The 19,332-nt window shown below is 42.3% G+C and overlaps 2 protein-coding genes across 3 annotated transcripts; one reads left to right on the top strand and one right to left on the bottom strand.

Moving 5' to 3' along the window:
• Positions 1 to 7,553: 7,553 nt before the first annotated feature.
• On the bottom strand, positions 7,554 to 13,965 carry mkrn2 (makorin, ring finger protein, 2). Its single transcript, XM_070848661.1, has 11 exons — positions 13,815 to 13,965; positions 12,917 to 13,045; positions 12,531 to 12,568; positions 12,312 to 12,407; positions 10,817 to 10,942; positions 10,484 to 10,659; positions 9,872 to 9,937; positions 9,650 to 9,798; positions 9,260 to 9,370; positions 8,949 to 9,093; positions 7,554 to 8,844 (listed from the first exon to the last, which is right to left on the bottom strand). The coding sequence occupies exons 1-11, from the start codon at positions 13,838 to 13,840 to the stop codon at positions 8,677 to 8,679; spliced, it is 1,230 nt and encodes a 409-aa protein (XP_070704762.1). The 5' UTR covers positions 13,841 to 13,965; the 3' UTR covers positions 7,554 to 8,676.
• Positions 13,966 to 16,186: 2,221 nt separating this feature from the next.
• Positions 16,187 to 19,150, top strand: LOC139217399 (MKRN2 opposite strand protein-like). 2 transcript variants are annotated; one of them, XR_011585622.1, is made up of 5 exons: positions 16,187 to 16,856; positions 17,256 to 17,305; positions 18,181 to 18,349; positions 18,689 to 19,016; positions 19,090 to 19,150. XR_011585622.1 is itself a non-coding variant. In XM_070848740.1 (4 exons), the coding sequence occupies exons 1-4, from the start codon at positions 16,654 to 16,656 to the stop codon at positions 18,909 to 18,911; spliced, it is 645 nt and encodes a 214-aa protein (XP_070704841.1). In that variant the 5' UTR covers positions 16,187 to 16,653; the 3' UTR covers positions 18,912 to 19,033. The 2 variants fall into 2 exon arrangements, 1 of the variants encoding a protein (XP_070704841.1); XM_070848740.1 differs by lacking the exon at positions 19,090 to 19,150 and having other exon boundaries at positions 18,689 to 19,033.
• The last annotated feature ends 182 nt before the right edge of the window (positions 19,151 to 19,332 follow it).

Genomic DNA, 19,332 nt, shown 5'->3' with positions numbered 1-19,332 from the left:
CTCTCCAGAAAGTATAGTTTAAGTCACACTCTAAAAATATCTGTGGGTTGAAATCTGGCTGAATTATGAGTTCAAGAAGGACTGGGATATTTGAGGCAAACAACGGCAATAAGTCACAAATAAATCTGAAACCTGGACTGATGTAAAGACTTGATCAAGTTTAGACTCAGTGGGTTTTTCCAGATCACTGCGGAAACCTAAAACCTGTCTCACATTAACCCTGTCTTCATAGACTTGTCAATAAATGTGAGAGTGACAACAGAATTGGTCGGTTGAATGGTGCCACATGAAATGCTTACAGAGAGTGAATTTAAAGAGCAAAACATTTGTATCATTTTATTATGTTTATATGTTATTATTCTGAATGTTTCATACCTGTTCAGATGCTCCTTCTGCAATTCCTCCGATTTTTCCAGTCTATGGCACAAGACACAGATTTAAACAATAGACAAACCATTAACTAATCTCCATCACACTAAACCTGTGACAAAGCCACGTTATGTTATTCATCTCCTTCAGGTGAGACTGCATCCCTTCTGCTCTACAGCCTGTCCACTTCTCTAGCATTTCATACCTTTCCACACGTGCGATCATACACTCCTTCAGCAATTCGAACATGTCGTCCTCGGACATCTCATGCTGTAACCATATGAACAGACCATTCAGACTGGTGACTGAAAACATGTTTCCTAGAGCTGGAATCAGCTCGATTGGAGCAGAAATCTTTTGGATTACACCTGAAGTCATTCTTGTGTGGAGGCTCAGAGAGTGTTGACACAAATGATGATCATAATGAAATATCATACCTCCACCTCCTCGTGGTGGTGTTCTTCTGCATGGTAATGAAAATCCAAACTACAGCAGAAGACACAGGAGAGTTCTCAACAGTTCAACATAAGATAAAGTTGGATAGGAACTAAAATACAAAGGAATGAATGAGAGAAAATAGAAAATGAAATGAACTGAATATTTTAAAATGATAAAAATTAAATATGAAAACTTTAAAGAAATAAACTACATTCAAATCAAATAGAAATATAATAAAGCAATTAATATTTTAAACAAATAGATCTGATAAATAAAAGCAAATGAAAAACATATTTTAAAAAAAATTCAAGTACATCAGATTCTCAAAATGATTTAAGTAATAGATACATAAAATAATAAGTATAAGTAGATGAGTATTCATAGTATTTACATAGTAAATACTGGAATCAGCTTGAAAACATAACCATACTGTCTAATAAAATATTAAGTCCCCCCAGTTCACTAAAACCCCCAAATTTGCAGTCCAGAAACAGAAGAGAAGGAGGTGACAATGACAGATGGAGATATGAGGGAGGAAAGAGACAAAGAGAAAGAAAGACGGGTGTGCAGGGATGGTTTTCTTACTTTTTGCTCGGTTCCTCCTGGGTGGGTCGAGCATCTAAACACACAAATCAACTGTTTTCAGCCACTCTCACACACATGCACATCACACTGCCAAGCGCCCTCAGCTTCTTTATTTACAGGCTTTTTTAACAGCGTTGTTACACGTCATAGTCAGAGATGCAACATAGTTGTTTTCAGGATAAGTTGGGCTACTCAGAAATGCCATCAAGCTGTATGGACGTTTGTACTATATGTGTTGTAGGACAGTTTTCATGAACAAATACCTAGATATGAATGGACATATAATTGTGTCAGCGTTGATGAGACATTCTGAGTCTTAGTAATGTCAAAAACATCTGACAGCACAACATGAACAAAAAAGTTAGTTTTAAAGGATTTTGTCACTTATGGTTCAAGTATAGTTCCAAAACTGTGGGCATCTCCCAAACAGCAAATGTGTTTGGGAGATAAAGGAACTACAGGTCCCATTATGCTTTGGGGGATGTAAACAGGAAGTATAATGTCACCACTAATTGTAGACAAGATGTGCCTGCGGGTTGTTTTTACACACTTCAGGCCACTAAAAGTTCATCAAATTAAAAAGTGGCCACTGAAAGCACTTGAACACCTCATTTCTTAAATATACTTAAGTGTTTATTAATAGACATGTGGTGTTTGTCTTTAATTGCCAAACTGTGAGTAATTGAAGAAAATCCATCAGCAATCATTTACTGGACTTTGAATAAATGTAATGGGTGTTTTCATATTAATAAACTGAATAAAAGGGATTAAAGCCTAATAAGATCCTTGATGAATCAACCCAGGAATTAATACCTTAAAGATCCTTTCAGTTTACTGACCCTACGACATGGAAAATATAAAGTAGATTTATTCATAAACCCACACAGTAAGGGTTACTGACAGCAAGGGTTTTTGGAGTCCTTGTTGTGGCTGGTTGGGTGACACTGGTGAGAATAACTCTATAAAACACAATATTTAGCATGAATAATTTAATAATGTATATGATAATAATTTAATAATGGAATTTAGGGATTAAATCTTGGTGTGTTTGTTGGTGAAGGTTCAGTCGGTGTGGTTTGAGTTCTCACCAGTTATAGAAATCAGGAGGAATCCAGCTGCCAGGGCTGAAAGACAAATAGAGTTTTCTTAAAATCTTCAGAGACATTTCATCTTCTTCTTGTTCTTCCTGGTTTTTAGTTTAATATGTGGAAGAAAAGCTGCAGATCAGAAAAAGACATTTATATAATTTGTGTTTTTTTGCAGACGATACACTCTTAATAATCTAATCTTAGTGCAGCCTTAGTACCAATTTGGCTCCTCCGAACTATATCAAGATTACATCTGCTTTTAACGTTCTTCAGGCATTTCTGCAGACTTTCAAACTTGTACTGAGCCCTGACAAAAGAAATTGTGTAAACTCATAATTCCAGTTCATATCTGCCTGCCATCCATATACAAAATGGTACTAAAACTGAAACTGACCAATTTTATAAATAACCATGAACCACCAGTTAACCAACATGTGGAGCAACTGGCATAAGAACTGAACATGAAAATGAGTTTCTTATATCAGAATAAAGCAGGGTCTTGAGGAAAATGATGCTGATGATGTACATTACATTTGTTACAGATTCCGCAAAAATATTTTGTTTGTCTGATTTTGTTTGCTGTTTCTTGGCTGTACGCTTCTGTCTGTGGTCACCGCAGCCCCACCCACCTCCAAAAGTTTTGATCTCACACAAAAAATACTTGAAGTAATAACTAAAAGTTCCCTTTCCCTCTTCTTTAAATGTGTTCTCCATTACTTCTGGTGTTGTTTTTCTTTTGTAATTCTGGTGGAAGCTAAATCATTATCAACAGTTGAAAATATATCTTTTTTTTTGCCTAAGATTACAGGCTAAAAAAATACCCAAATCAGCATTAAAACAACCATTTGTGTATTTTGAATACACAGTTAACTTATTATCTGGTTATCAACAGAGATGCTGATGAGTTTGCCAAGTGACAGTAAGATTGTTAGTTTTTCAATAACTTTTTTATCGAACAAAAGGTGACCGATGATTAATAACATGGAGAGTAAACACAACAGCAGAGAAAAAGTAGAGAGAAACTCCGGACTGAATCAGCCAACAGTTCACTATAGCCCTGACACCCCTCACTCTTACCCGGCTTCTGACCCGTAGTCACTTTGCAACAATACAGAAATTGTCAGAAAGGTGTGTGTGGGGTTTCAGGTGCTGCTCTAAAAGCAGTTCTGATTAAGTATACATGCAATATAAATTGTCCCATAAAACAGGAGACTCACCAACAGTAAGCACAGTCTTTGGTGTCATCATGTCTGCAGTGAGGCGTCTCACTTCACAGCTCAATGTGACACGGTCTTATTGATTCTGAGTATCCGGGCTGCTGTCCGTCCTCCCACAAAGGAGATGGAGCTTCAGTCAACTGCTGGAAGCTGTTTGAACTTCTTCACCACGTGACTCAAACCCACCTGTCAGGTTAAAACACAGTGATCAAACATCGTTATTAGTGATTTTCTCAGTATTTGCTTCATATTATGTCCTACTTTTGATGTTCTCTCACCATTATCTATAATATGACATTCTCTTAACAAGAGAATTGAGAGTATATCTAGTATTTCGGGTTTCAGAACATCATGATGAAGCTCAGTGCTCAACTTTTCCTGGTTGGAAATGCTGCATTGATGTTACGTGATACAATTTTTCATGTTACTTGACTTACTTTGAGTTAAATGACCAACAACAACTTCTACCTGTTTGGTACATCTGCATTATTAAAAGGCTTTATACAGTCAGTCTGCCTCATTAAACATTATTGGGCTTTTTTGTTTACGAGCATTAAAGGGTATTCAGTTTGTACTACTGAAACCTACAGATACCTTGTTCATATATTACATTTACACAGACACTTCTAATATTTTTTATTTTCTAATATTTCTCAGTGTCAGACAGTGAACGTCTCAATGTCTCAGTTTGAAAAATGATGTCGAACTCTGTGAGCAGCAGCAACAATTATCATTCTGTCCCCAACAGAATGGTAAACAGAAGTGCGTTGTGTTATTTAAAAATATTAGAATAGATCTGAATATTTCCAGTAAACCCAAACCAAACATGTACGTTCAAACAGCTTCCAGCAGTCAGTCTGTTGACTCTCCTGGAATATATAGGAAGAGAAAATATTTGTTTATGTATCATAACGTTGCAAAAGCACGATGTAAAACAATAAATAGCCTCCAGGTGAACTGCGGACAAGTCACTTGTCACACAGCATGACAGGATGTTGGTATTCATCAAGACACCTGAATGGGATCATCTGCATTCATCATGTTTGTCTGCTCATTTATTATTATTGTTTTGGTCCTTTTTAATTTGTCACCTGTCTGTCTGTTCCTGGTGGGAGAAGAAACTGTATTCCATTAAAAAGTTGGGAACCAACATTAAGTTGACTTTTCCCCCTGTTCCAGCAGATGGAGATTTCAGTCACCAAGCTGACCGCTGGAAGCCGTTTTTAAACTTTGTTCTCTATGACGTTCTCTATGAGCAATGTAGATTTATAACTCAGAGAAAATGTTATACTGTCTACATGCAAATCATGATGTAAACATGTTGAGCTGTACATTAATGTCACTGAAAAACATCAGGCAGTTACAGTGGTGCAAACTGTATGCATCACGTTGTCAGAAGAAACTACATGTACTTGGTTGTTCCACAGCAGATCATCCTCACACCGATGCCCGAAGCTGAAAGCCTGAGTTACCACAGACAGCTGATAACCACCTTCGGTCCTGGTTGAGAGTTCAGCGTATGTCGAGCCAGCTCATGCAAAGAAAGTCTGGCTGTGTTGAACTTGCTTCGTCGTACAGCTCGTCTGCTATCAGCAGGGCCGGAAGTAACAAATTACATCTACTCTTATAAAGTTGTCTCTGAGTGTTATTTCAAATCTGTAATGTTACTTATTTAAGTTTTGAATTGTAACGTATTTTAGTAGCACTTTCCGTTATATTGGTTGAAATTCTCATAACAGCAATCGACAGCAATCAATAAATGAAATAGTTAAGATAAAGAAAAAAAGCTGGTGTCTCTGGCTGTCATGGGACTGTAATAAATTTCTGTTTCATTTTCATTCAATTTCATTTCATTAAGACTGAATAAAATGGCTGGATGGCCAACCTGCCCGTCTACCTACAGTTGCACTCAAAATGATTCAACCCCCATTGCAAATGAGGTGTTTTTGGCAAAATGTTCAAATCAGATGTTGTCTCAAGCACAGCTGATGCAACTAATCAAGGGACTCATTAGTTGCATCAGGTGGGCTTGAGATAGAACACATCAAATACCAGGACTGGCTAGAGGTTTGTTCACAGTGATGCTTGGTTGCATGTTAGAAATATGGGTATGCTAAGAGAACTGTCCAAAAAGTTAAGAGAGGAGATCATTGCCTCGCACAATCAGGTAAAAGGATATAAAAGATAGGAAAGGCACTGAATGTTCCTAGAGATACTGTAGGAATCATAGTTCACAAGTCCAAAGCTAAAGGAACACTGGCTACACTACCTGAACGTGGCAGAAAGAGGAAACTATCAACGGCTGCCACCTGATTTCTGAGGAGGCAGGTGGTCAAAACCCCCGAGTGACTGCAAAAGACCTGCAGCAAGACTTGGTGACTGAGGTTTCAGTTTCTACAGTAAGGACCTTTCTAAACGCTGAAGGCCTCCATGCCTCCACGTACACCACTACTGACCCAAAAGCACAACACAAGTCGACAACCATATAAATAAGCCACATGAAGTTTTGGGATACTGTTCTATAGAGGGATGAAACAAAACAGGAACTTTTCGGGTCTATGGATCAGCAGTATGGAGGAGGAAGAACACCCTGCCTACAGTGATGCATGGTGGAGGCTCTCTGATGCTCTGGGGCTGCTTTGCTTCTTCTGGCACTGGAAACCTGCAAGATCAGGAATCCTTATACTTGTCAGAACCTAGTGCCTGGTTATACATCACGTTTGCAGCAGGTCATAACAGCAAAAGAATGCTCTAACTAAGTACTAAAGATGCTTGTCAAGAAGGGGTAGAATAATTTTGAGCCTGCAGTAGTCATTACTCATTACTAGGGGGTGGGATATTTTTGGTTGTATACTTTTAAAATCTATTTACTCTCGCTAGTTTCTCCAACATTGCAGATTCTACCTTTCACACCAACACAGTAGAATTAAAGATGGCATCATTCTGAGTTATGGTTACCATTATTGTGTGTTGTTTGTCTTGTATGCTGTGCAGGCTACATCTGCTATAATTAATCACTGATTTAATGATCCACCAATGAGAACGCTAAGTGAAGCTGTCCAACATTCCCACAATGTTGTGTGACTTACAGGTGCATGGTGCAGGTGGGTCCACGATCACGGTGGATCCTTCAGTAGTTCTACATTCACTGAGGAACTATTACCTTCAGTGAGGAGCAGGAAGCCTCGCTGCTGTTTGTACCGAGCCTCATTCAGCTCATGTTTGGTGGGAACACAGTGGCGACAACTACAGGGCAGATAACGGAAAAAAAAGCAGGAAAAAGAGCAAACATTTGCAAAGTGACAGAAGGGCCCTCAGGGGTTAAAACCAGTCCTGGGGTTGTTTAAAGGTGGATGGTGACGCTGAACTACAACTGTACTTCACTGGATTACACTCAGTTCTAACTATTGTCTAGTATTGCTGAAGAGTTGATATGTAGTACTTCTGTTCAGTGTTGCTGTTGTTGACACCGTTGAAATGTGTATAGTCTTGGTGTTTACAACTCCAAATCTAAGCACTGCTCTCATTGGATTACATTAAAGGTGGATAATTTTGATATTGCTGCTACTCCTGGTTCAGGGTGAGCGCTTTGGTCTGATGATATTCTAAAAAGCATTAATCTCATCATGGCTTAGCTCTGTGCCTGTGCTAATTGCTGGTAATACTTTGAGCGTGTTCTAGTTTTATTTCAAACTGTACTAATGTTGTTTACTGCTGATAAAAAGTCAATATTGCTTTCATACATTATTTAGAATATCAACATTGCCTTTTGGTCTGCAGAGCCAGGTTGGTAGCCTCCAGTGTCTTGCTGAAATCCAAGCTCCAAATGCTCTAAGTGAGTGACTAGACTTCAGAGTGAGAATCAGCGTCAGCTTTATTGGCCATGTATGTGTACACATACACTTCATTTGTCTCTGGATTTTTCCCCGTTGCTCTCAATTCACTTACATAGAATAGACATACAACTAAAAACAAGGACAACAAAGCTGAACAAGGGCAAACAAACATTTAACTATGTGCAAATACAAATAGAAAATATAGCTGCGAGTGGCAATTAGCAGGTTGATGCCCGTTTACTCTCACAAGAGGAAACAGCTCAGTGGGCCAGAGTCAAAGCGGTAATGAATGGGTTCTAGGCTTCACAAAGTCACTTCAACTAGTTCAACTCTGTATAAAGAAGGGGTGAAACCAAAAACACACTTGTTTCATCATCACAATGTCTGCAGCATTTCAATAACTGTGCCACCGTTTGCCCCCAGTTGTGTGGACGTTGAGGATGTAGCGCAAATGTCTGGGAGTTTTCATCAGGATTGCTCAAAGGCAACAAGAGTTCTAAGCAAATATGTAATAGACCACACGCACTAGCACTAATCAATATGACACTTCAGATTTAGTTAATATTTGCTGTTTACTAATTTTGTAAGTAGAAAGAATTCATATTATTTATCAAGTTTTGAAGAACACATTCACGACGCCCCCTTTGGGTCGGGTTTAAAACGCTTTGCCAGTCCTTTTCCCCCCCCCACACACACATTCTGAAAATATCTACAAAGATTCATGATGATTGGACATATTTTTAATGAGTTAAGGCCAATCTCCTGCTAAGCCCCACCCTTGGCGAAAATACTTTGATTGATGGTGGCCATGTTTGTTTGACCAATCTTGCTCATTTATAGTAGAGTATATCTCAATGCTGTGATGCTGTATTGAAAATTTTGTGTTGATACAATATTTACTTATTTACACATAAATAAATTGGCAATAATATATTAATAACTAATTACCAAACTTGTGGACATGACGAATTTCTTTTTCCAGACTAAAACACACCAGAGAGTGGTAGAGTGAGCACATGATTTAATATTTCAGTGACTTGTTGTTATGTCTGGAACCCTCTGGACAGTCAGACCCCCCCCTCCCCACCCCCCGCTGAGCCACCGGTCACCATGGAGACTTGAGGCCATAGTCGGGTCGGGTCTCTACTGGTCTGCAGTGAGCGAGGTCTCCGGCCCATCGTGGCTTGGCCCTGACATCTGCATGAAGAGCTCCCTCAGCTCTGTGATGTCATCATCGAGGGACGGCAGGAGTGGGACAGACTGCTGCTCGCGCTCCTCGATGAAATCCCACAGACGGACGTTGTTCATGAACTGAAAAAAAACACAACAAGGCACTGTTTATAAACTACAAAACCCAAGAGCGCTGAGCTGATGAACAACAATTTTGAGTCAAAATGGTGGCAAAGGTTTCTGACCCGGACGTTCCCCTCGGAGCTCAGCTGTTTCCGTGGCCGGTCGGGTTCCGCTCTGGTTCCGTCTGGGAAGGCGTGAAGATACAAGCACTTCCCTCCAAACGGACACGAACCCCGACCCTGGTCAAAGTACTTACAGGACTTCTTACTGAAGAGACAGAAAATAACAACAAATGACCTCTGATTTAATATTTGATCAGATCTGAGGTCACTCTGGACTGGAGGTATTAACCTACAAATGGAGCTTCTTTAATACATTTATTCAGAATTGTTATCAACAAAACATTATCCTGATCAGCTGCTCACTGTCTCACCTGACTCCTGACTTGAAGAGCTCTATGAGTTGGTCCTTGTCATCCTGGTTCTCCACCCAGTAGACCGAGGGGATGACAAACTCTGAGATGACTCGACACTCTGGACACGACCTGAGAGAGCGAGATACATCACATCAGACAGAGACTTGTCCCACTGTCCTGACCTCACAGATTCTGTACCAAACTCACAGACCCTAACCCAGACCCAAACCCTGTCCCCACCTCAGAGCCTGTTCCCACGTCACGACTCTGTCCCACTGTCCCAACCTCACAGGCCCTGTCCTTACTTCACCACGATGTGCCCACCTCATGTCCTGACCTCACAGACCCTCCCCCTGGACGCACAGAGACCCCGTCCTGGATTCTGGTCGTGTCTGCATAGACTCTTACTTGATGATCTTGTTGCTGAAGTTTCTGGTGCAGCGCCACTGTCGGATGCAGGGCAGGCAGAAGGTGTGACAGCAAGAGGACAGAATGCCGAACCTGCGGTCCGAGAGGTTCACCTTCTGCACCACCACCTCCATACAGATAGAGCACACCTGAACAACAACAATGACAACACTGTTACTGTTTCAGCCTCCATAACAAAAGCCAGTGACTGACTGAACCCACCTTGTCCTGGCTGAGCTGAGCTGCAAATGCCTTCTCCATGTCAGCCTCGAAGGCCAGCATACACATCTGCAGACAGATACACAGACACACAAGTATTATTAGTGCTATCCGATGATTCAGCCTATAGCCGAATGGTTACAGCCACATTCTAGCCAGCAACCTTTAAAGCATATCGTACCCCTCTGTCTACCCAGCAGCTTGTTGTTTACTTGCACCTACATGAAGTCATCTTTATTCAGTTTAAATGCAGTTGATGAAAAACTCAGCTTGAAGGATTTTACAGATGGATTTGCAAATTTTAGCCAATAATTAGAAAAGAAATTAGGTTTTTGTAATTTCTGTTTACATTTTTATGCAGTTTTGGATTTTTTTTCCCCCTATTTTTGTCCGTATGCAAAGCAGTACACTAAAGCAACAACATATCTTTATATCAGACACAAGTGAATGGAGACAACAACAAAAACAATGTTGCATGCTGTATCTCGCAGCAGCAGCTTTACAGGATGGCTTACTAAAGTTAAGGTCCAAAAATTCAACAGAAACGTGAAGAACCATCTGACTGCTCCTTTACCAGCTAAATTATTTCAAATCACATGAAATGAACATGCACACCTTCTCGTGTGCTCTCCTCTGCTCGGGGTCATGGGGGTGGAGCACCTGCAGCCTGCACACCTCACACAGGTCACCATGAAGATACGTACAGTTGTCTGCATAGTAACAGTGTCCCGCAGCGGCGTAGGGACACAGCTGGGGGAGGTTCTGGTAAGGCCTGGCCATCAGAGGAGGAGCTGCAGAGAACACAGGTAAACAAAAAAAACACACAGAAATGTGATTGTCAGTGCTGAACACTAGCTATTATTATCCATCCATTAACTTCATCGTTCAGGACGGCTCATTGTGTCATTATGTGGAGCTGATTACATCAGAAACAGCGTTTCATCTGACCTTGTTCGTGTGCCGAAGCATCCAAACCCGTCCTGATGGCGTCCACGTACGACTGAGGGGCTGCTGCTGTGACCTCTGACCCTAAGCTGTCTATTGGACCCCCAAACGTACTGTCAACACCCAGGACTGAGACAGAGACACAAGACGAGAGAGAGCTTGTTTTTGAATTCGTAAAAAAAAAAAAAAAAACACTCCACTAAGACACATGCTTGACAAAGTGCTTGTGCAGTGAGAGAAACGCTGCATGTGGGTTTTGTTTCTATGACACCATACCACTCTGACCACTATGATAGACTACAATCACCCCTTCGGTTATTTTGAGCAGCCGCACAAAAAAGACCTCACTGACTTTCTTTTATACTGCAGCACATGAGGCGATGCACCTCCCTACGACTCATGGATGTATTATATGAACTAGATGGCAGCCTCAAAGATGGTGCCCATTCACTTGAATGAAAATGAAAAACGTTCGCTGACCACATCAGCAAAAATAGTTTTCTGGCTTGCTGGTGTGACTCTGCGTTGCATGGACAACTGCATACATTCATTACTGATCACAGTGTTTCTCATGCTGGCCCAGTCTGTTCTGTCTATGGACTTTATGTTGAGACAATCACACACTTCTCTGTAGAAGCTTTACAAATACAAAACCTCCACAATTGAAAAAAAAACATTATACATTATGTTACTGCCGCTAAAGGAGGCAAACCAGTTCCGTCCCTGGCAACCTAAGGGAGGCGACGCACCTCCCTCACTGGAACATTATGGCGCTTTTCCACTAGCACCTACTCTACTCGGCTCAGCTCGGCTCGGCTCGGCTCGGCTCTGTCTTTTTGGTTTTCCATTAGGCGATAGTACCTGATACCAGGTACTTTTTTGGTACCTACTCGGCCGGGGTTCCAAGCGAGCTGAGTCGAGCCGAAAATGTGATGTCAACAGCCTGCAGGCCACTGATTGGACAGGGAGTGACGTCACTGGATGAGTCATGTGAGCGACTCGTTCACAAGAACCAAACCCGCCGTTTTTAAAACCCTGGCAACAACAACCATGTGTTTTTATTATTTCTGTGAACGAGGTAAACGGCTACACGCAAACCAAACACTCCATGTCCTTAGTTGTGTTTGTTTGTGCCACATACAAATTACGCCACTGGAGTTTCAGGCCGCCTTGCTATGACGACCCCACCCACTTTGAGGTGGTAAGCTACTGTAATGGAAAACGACCCAAACCGAGTCGAGGAGAGGCGAGTAGAGCTAAAACTGTGTAATGGAAAAGCGCCACTAGAGGAGGAGATGCACTTCCCTCCCAATAGAGGAGGCAACAAACCTCCCCCCGGTCGTCTATGGACCTCCCCACAGTGGACCACAAAGGTAGTGGCATGCCTAAAGGAAGGGTTGTACCTCCCTACCAGGACCCCAAAGGTCATCAGGTCTGCATTTTGACATGGCTGACATGTCTGACTGTGTACATAGTTGGTTTGTAGTGTGTTAGTTACCTCTTTCTCTGAGGACCAGCGTCTTCTTTACTCCACCTCTGACTGAAGCCCCACCTCCAGCTCCTCCTACACCTGTTTGATCCTCTGAAGGTCCTCCTCCTACTCCTCCTCCTCCTCCACCTCCACCACCTCCTCCGCCTCCTCCACCTCCTCCTCCTCCTCCGCCTCCTCCTCCTCCACATCCTCCTCCTCCTCCACCTCCTCCGCATCCTCCTCCACCTCCTCCTCCTCTGGATGAAGATTTGATGTGGTCATACCTGCACACAGGTCATACACACTGAATACACACAGGAAGGGATGTAACCACTAGCATGAAGTGATGTAACTGTACCTCAGCCTGATGACAATAAACACAGGATATAATAAGTTACCCATTTGCTGAGCACATGTGGTGGAAAACATGGGTCAGATGACCAGCACGTGAACGGGCAGCACAGTCCACTGTGGCTGGCTGCTCTAACCTCTTATCAGGGGCGGCGAAATTAAAAAATTAAAAAAAAAGGTTCGGTGATGCACACGCACTGCTCATTAAGGCGGTGCGGTCCGGGCTTTAGATGTATGTCAGCTGAGGTTTTAGTAGGTGTCACCTGACAGGTGAGAGTTACCTGCAGCGTTCTCCATAGGCACAGACCCCTCTCTGGTAGAACTTGCAGATGGTGGAAGGTTTACTGTTGTTTGGGTCATGAGAGAAGAGACAGCGGCTGCCCTCCCTGCACACACCGTGGAGGAAGTACCTGAAACACAACAAAACTGATACAGCTGCTGCACAGGAAGTGACGTCTCCTGTTTCCTACAAACAAACACTAAACATGGCGACAGGGGAAAAAAAAAAACCGGGGCAACAGTTCAATCATCATTCTACATCAGACCCCATTCCTATCTATGAGGGTCTATGCTTTTTATAATGCAATACAACTCAGCAGCACCACAAACTGCATCCCGCAAAGTGACGATGCAGTTGAATCCAAACCTCTTTATTATAGTTTCAACTCAAACTGATCACTTTGACCTTCATTAAGGCAGGATTTCTTTTAGGGCTGTTGCATTAGATTACATACGGTTTACCCTGGTGTATCTAATAAACTGACAACAGAGCGTATTCTTATATGTATGTATGTTTATGGGGATGTTTGGATGCAACTCGTGCCAGTAGTTCGGTCCGATCGTCCACAGCAGCACCGTTAAATCTCGGTTTTAGTAAAAACGTTATCTGTTACTGGACTGTGTCTGTGTTTCCGATATTTTGTCCACTCCCCCGTTCCATGTTGTGCATGTAGGAGCCGGGTCAGAAGATAATGTGTGTAAGTGTGAGTAAGTTTTCGCTTCAAACGCACAGAAGTGGCAGCGGAACACAGGCTAACAACCAGCAGCTAACAGCTAAAAACATTAGCACGGAGCTAACGCGCCCGCCGTGTTCTCAGCCAGAAACGGAGCGAGAGACCGGCAGACAGACAGGTAACAGACTGGTAGGCAGGTGAACAACAGACAGAGAGGAAGACTGACCTGCAGGTGACCTGTTTGGTGCTCATTTTCCTCGCGGAAAAACAGCTGCGAAGGCTGCTCCTATGTTGTCACGTTGGTGCTCCGCTCAAGCATTTCCGACTGACACGTGCAGTCACAGCAGGAAGGTTCCAGTGACGTTTAATTGTTGGAAAGTATTCATTCTGGAAGTATCACCTTCATACGGTTCTTCCTGCTCAGCTGCGTTTGTCTGACAGCTTTAGTTACTTTTCAGATCACAGTGTTTCACACCCTCCCCCATCCAGGGTAAACCACACATCTGCAGATGTGGTGATCTTGACTCTGAATGTTTCTGCTAAACTAAAGGATTGCGTGTTCCTTCATGGACTGACAAAATGATCCATCAAACATGCACAACCAAGCTGCAAACATGTGTTGATCTTATAGACCGTGAGGCATTGCTGTAGATCAAACTGATCACAACCTTAAACTATCCACAGCAGTGAAATGCAACATATATGTAATTCAGCAGTAATATTAATCTAGAAACATCCTATAGTAGTAAAACATTGTCAGGGACCATTTTTCTGCATAATGCATACTTTTAGTATGTTTTTTTAGTATGTCTTTTAGTACGTTTTTTTTTTTTAAGGATTTTTTTGTCATACTTTTACTTGATTGGACTAAAGGATTTGAATACTTCCTCCATCACTGCATGTACTACAGTACTGCACTGAGATCCATTTTTTTTATTTGTTTGCTTGGGAAGAAGCCACAGGTGTGACTGAGAGATATCTCATATAATAGCCAAAGTAAAAATACAGAGAAAAAGAGTCAAAGCATCTATAAACCTTCCCTCCCTTTCAGACAGAGAGGGTTTTTTTTATAGTGATTATCGTTTATTCCCAAACATGTGCAGTGTATTTTGCATGTTAGCTGTCCAGAGTTTCATGTTGTACCTGTGAAATGAAGAAATTAAGAAGAAATTGTATAGTAACAAAATGAAGAGATTGCCATCCACAGGCAAGTTCAGGAGTGGGGGGAAAACTGAATTCATATGAGTTACATTTAAGTCCAGCACATATGAGATTATGATCACATTGGTTATTGTGCTTTCCATAATAATACGAGTACGACACAGATGAAAGAAAATAGAATAAAATAAAATAGACACTGCTGCTGTAATGTTTATGCAGCAACCTGATTTAAAGCTGAGGGTCTTTATTTGAAACATATTTCCAACAGGGTAGAGTGTATTTTTTTTAAAATCTTCTTTTTGCTGTGCTAAATTTTAATTCAGTGACTTGCACAGTTCCAATATGACTCTTAAAGTAAAGCTATCCACAACTTGTGGTACTCAAGTTACTACAAACTACAGTTACATTAACACACGTGGACCAACGGTGACTGAAATAGGACAGTAGCATTTTAGATGAGTAATCCAGGACAAAGTGTTGAAAATAATATGAATATATTGTTGAATTTATTAAATTAATTCACAGGAAATGTAAATAATGCTTAGCTGGCATGCACACTGTATAACAGGGAGTTTATAGATTCTTTTGTTATACAGCCAGCTTTTATTTGAGAAAATAAGGTATGTCTATGCAGGGGGGAGTCTATTTGTTATAAATAAAAGGAGACATGCTGATCATGTTTCTTTAGAGGCTTAATTTGACGAGTTGAGTGAACTCACTTTATGTTCAGCTCTCTTTTTAAATGAAAAGACTTGAGGTCCTTATGTTTAAGAGTTCTGACAGTAAGTTGAATGAACTTGTCATTTACATGAAGATAATGAACCATTAGATGATTCCACTAAATTCCTGTAGGATGTGCAGTGTGGTTACATGTGGGTTAAAACATGATGAAGACTTTTTCTTTCCACGTGAACTTTTTTCACATGTGAGTGTTTGTTTTTGTGTCCTAAGCCTGTCTGCAACACACACACACACACACACACACACACACACACACACAGTTTGACAGGTCAGATGGAAAAAGTGTTGACTTACAGTCTGTCTGCTGAACCAATTAGATCACATGGCCTTTAAAGTTGCATCTAAGCTGTATTTTGAAGGTATAGTTTTCACTCAGTTTGACATGTTTTGTGACACCAGTTATTAGTTTGTGTTTTCATTGAGCTGCTTAGAAAAATGAAATGCTGCTTTACATTCATGGCTGTTATTACAGAATTATAACTCCCTGGTTTTATTCTGAAGGCCACAAGTGTTACTCTACAAAAGTTTATTATCAATTTGTACAGATTTCTATTCTAATATGTATTTTCTATACGAATGTTTCATTTGGTTTTTCAAATTAAGTGTCAGTGTAACATGGACATTGCTCAGTAGGTCAACGCCGGTCTCCATGACAACGGTGCCAACACAGTCCGAAGGTCACCTGTTCAGACTGAAGCAGGAGAACAGGTGAGCCTGATCACATGGCTGTCTGTCAGAAAACATCTGCAACCTGATAGGCCAGGGCCGAGCAGTGATGTCATCTGATAGGCTGTAATCTAGCAACACAGAGGAGACGGACAGCAGGAGGAGGAGAGAAGAAAACAAGTCAGAGAAGTCTGAAATGAGGAGAAGAAAGGAGGAACTGAAGAACTGAGGCATAAAAGGAGAGTTTGAGGAGTAAAAGGACTGGAGGAGTAAAAAGCGGCTTTTAGAAATAAAACTGAGGGCTGGACTAGAGGAGTAAAATGAGGACTGGAGGAGTGAAGGAAGGAGTTGACAAGTGAAAGGAGGACTGGAGAAGCATAAGGAGGAGCTGAGGAGCGAAAGGAGGACTGGCAGAGTAAAAGGAGGAGCAGAGGAGTGAAAGGAGGACTGAGGACTAAAAGGGTGAAGAGTAAAGGTGGATGTGAGGATTTCCGGAGATGGATCGCAGTGTTATCCGGCTGAGTCACTGTCAGAAGGAAATCTTCTGCTTCTCAGTGCCAGAGGAGTGTCCGAGCTGTGGGAAGGAGCTGAGAGGGAGCAGACTGCAGGAGGCACCGGTCAGCCTCCCCTCCCCCCTCACCAATGGACACAAGAGTTCCTGCTGCCTGCTGGTCGCACCTGCACACGATAACCTCACCAAGTAAATTCGTACAAGTACACACACACACACACACACACACACACACACACACACAGCAGGCAAGTATACACAGGTATACACACAAACATACAACAGGTAAATATACACAAACACACAACAGGTAAATACATGCAGGTATATACACAAACACACAGCAGGTAAATACACACCCGAATACATAGACAACAGGTAAATAGACACAAGTATACACACAAATATTCAACAGGTAAATACACATGTATATACACAAACACACATGCAACAGGTAACTACACACAGGCATACACTCTAACCTAGTTTAAGACCATTATTTTAAGTTTAACCCAGTCTGACCGCTGAACCCAGTTTAACCAACCGAAACCAGTCTAACCAGTGAATATCCTACTGCTTATTCCCCAGAGAGTTTGACGGGTCGTCAGATCTGCACACTGGCATCTCCAACACTACAGGTAGGACTCAGGGGTCAGAGGTCAGACTGTCCAGTTCCAGTACCCCCCCCTCAGCTGCTCCCAGACTCTGATGGTCTTGTTCAGTCTGAGAGAGTTCAGTGAGGCTCTTGTGAGCCTGTCACGTCTATCCTTTCTCCAGGTTTCTATGGTGATAGGAAAGCATGTGATGCAAATGTATTTGGATCCATATTCTTTATATATGTGTACAATCTCTCTATAATTTTGTTTATTCTGTACACACAACATCTGTTTCCTGTCTATCCTTCCTGGGTGATGGATCCGTCCTCTGATGCTCCTCCTGAGCTTTCTACCATTTTCCCCCATTGAGGGAGTTTTTCCTCATTTGAATCGAGGGTCTAAGGACAGAGGATGTTGTATTCTGTACAGACTGTAAAGACCCTTGAGACAAATAGGTAATTTGTGATCTGTGACTGCATAAATAAAATTGTCTTGATCTGACAAAGGAAACGCCCACAATGCACTGTAGCACATGGTGTAGATGTGTAAATTGCAGTCATGTGGCTCTACAGGTGTCAGTAATGACACAACATGATGACTGATAACAGTTTACTTTGACTCAGATATTGATGTCAAACAGGTGATGTAGATTATAGTCTGTCAGGGTTCAGGGTCTGTCCAGTGTCCCCCCTCGGGGACTAAGGCACTGGAACTGGGTCAGTAAATCCTGTAACCGCATCCAACTGTAGTTCAACAAGTAATAGTTCCAGCTGTAAACTCTGTAATCCCACATATGGTGGTTTTACAAAGTATTTATTAGTCATCCCAGCAGGTCTGTGGATGTTAATGTCAGTCTGAATAAAATGTGTGTGATTGTGTATGTGTGTGTGTGTGTGTGTGTGTGTGTGTGTGTGTAGGAGTTGTGTATAACTACACTCTTGGTGGAGTTCGTAAAGATCAGACTGGGTGGGAGAGCTGCGTTAGTGTTCCTCTGGTCCGGCCTGACATGTTCCACCTGCTGGCTCAGTGGGATCAGTACCTGGACCGCTTCTCTGATGGACCCATGTGGGACCCCATCTGGCACAGGTACATCTCACACCCGACACGGGAACATCTCACACCAGACACGGGAACATCTCACACCAGACACGGGAACATCTCACACCCGACACAGGAACATCTCACACCAGACACGGGAACATCTCACACCCGACATAGATATATCTCACTCCAGTTCTATTAAAAATAGATAGATAAGTAAATAAAAAATCTTCCAGCCTGAAACTCAACAGCTAACACCTGTCTGTCTCTCCCCTGTCCACCTGTCTGTCTCTCTCACCTGTCCACCTGTCTGTTTCTCCCTGTCCACCTGTCTGTCTGTCCCCTGTCTACCTGCCTCTTCTTGTCCATCTGTCTGTCCCTCAGGTTCCACGAGCAGGACCATAACTGCTTCAGTTTCTGTCTTCAGTTCGTTAACAGTGTCCTGGCAGCAGAGGGGCGGAGCTCTCTGAGCAGAGACACCTTCACTCACACCTTCATCCTGCCAAGGATGAGGAGGGTCTCCAAATACACCACGTTGTACCAACACATCCAGAGACACCAGTACTACATGGTGGACAGACAGGAGGACACACAAGTGACTGATTAAACGTGGCTTGCTTTAGTAAGTCAGGCTTATTTTAAGGTAGCTTCCTTATCACCCACTTTATCAGTGAAGTAACATGGTGACAGTCAGTGAAACCTGCTGAAAGGTGTTTCCATGGCAACATTCAGTGATACCTGCTCACCTGTTTTCACGGTAAAAGTCAGTGACACCTGCTGAACAGTGTTTGATGGAAACAGTCAGTGACACCTGCTGAACAGTGTTTGATGGAAACAGTCAGTGACACCTGCTGAACAGTGTTTCCACAGTTAATTCAGCCAGAGCCGGCTCTAGCCATAATGGTGCCCTAGGCGAGATGTGCACCGATCACTCGCCCCTTCCATGGTGTAGGACCGGACGGGGGGGGGGGGGGGGGGCACGCGCGTCTCAACAGCGGCGGGCGGGGGGGGGGGGCGCCACTCGGGGA

This window comes from Pempheris klunzingeri, chromosome 2 (genome assembly GCF_042242105.1).
Source record: "Pempheris klunzingeri isolate RE-2024b chromosome 2, fPemKlu1.hap1, whole genome shotgun sequence".
Lineage (NCBI taxonomy): Eukaryota > Metazoa > Chordata > Actinopteri > Acropomatiformes > Pempheridae > Pempheris > Pempheris klunzingeri.
The sequence above is the reverse complement of the archived record's forward strand: the minus strand, read 5'-3'. Positions and strand labels throughout refer to the sequence as shown.

What these genes read in the sequence shown, in the direction of transcription:
- LOC139217399 (XM_070848740.1), top strand. Translation starts at nt 16,654, where the DNA reads ATGGATCGCAGTGTTATCCGGCTGAGTCACTGTCAGAAGGAAATCTTC. An exon ending in GCACACGATAACCTCACCAA is followed by an intron (nt 16,857 to 17,255) that starts GTAAATTCGTAC and finishes CTTATTCCCCAG; the next exon opens with AGAGTTTGACGGGTCGTCAG. An exon ending in TGGCATCTCCAACACTACAG is followed by an intron (nt 17,306 to 18,180) that starts GTAGGACTCAGG and finishes GTGTGTGTGTAG; the next exon opens with GAGTTGTGTATAACTACACT.
- mkrn2 (XM_070848661.1), bottom strand. Translation starts at nt 13,840, where the DNA reads ATGAGCACCAAACAGGTCACCTGCAG. An exon ending in TTCATCCAGAGGAGGAGGAG is followed by an intron (nt 12,408 to 12,530) that starts GTGGAGGAGGAT and finishes GAGGAGTAGGAG; the next exon opens with GAGGACCTTCAGAGGATCAA. An exon ending in GCTGGTCCTCAGAGAAAGAG is followed by an intron (nt 10,943 to 12,311) that starts GTAACTAACACA and finishes TCTCTGTCTCAG; the next exon opens with TCCTGGGTGTTGACAGTACG.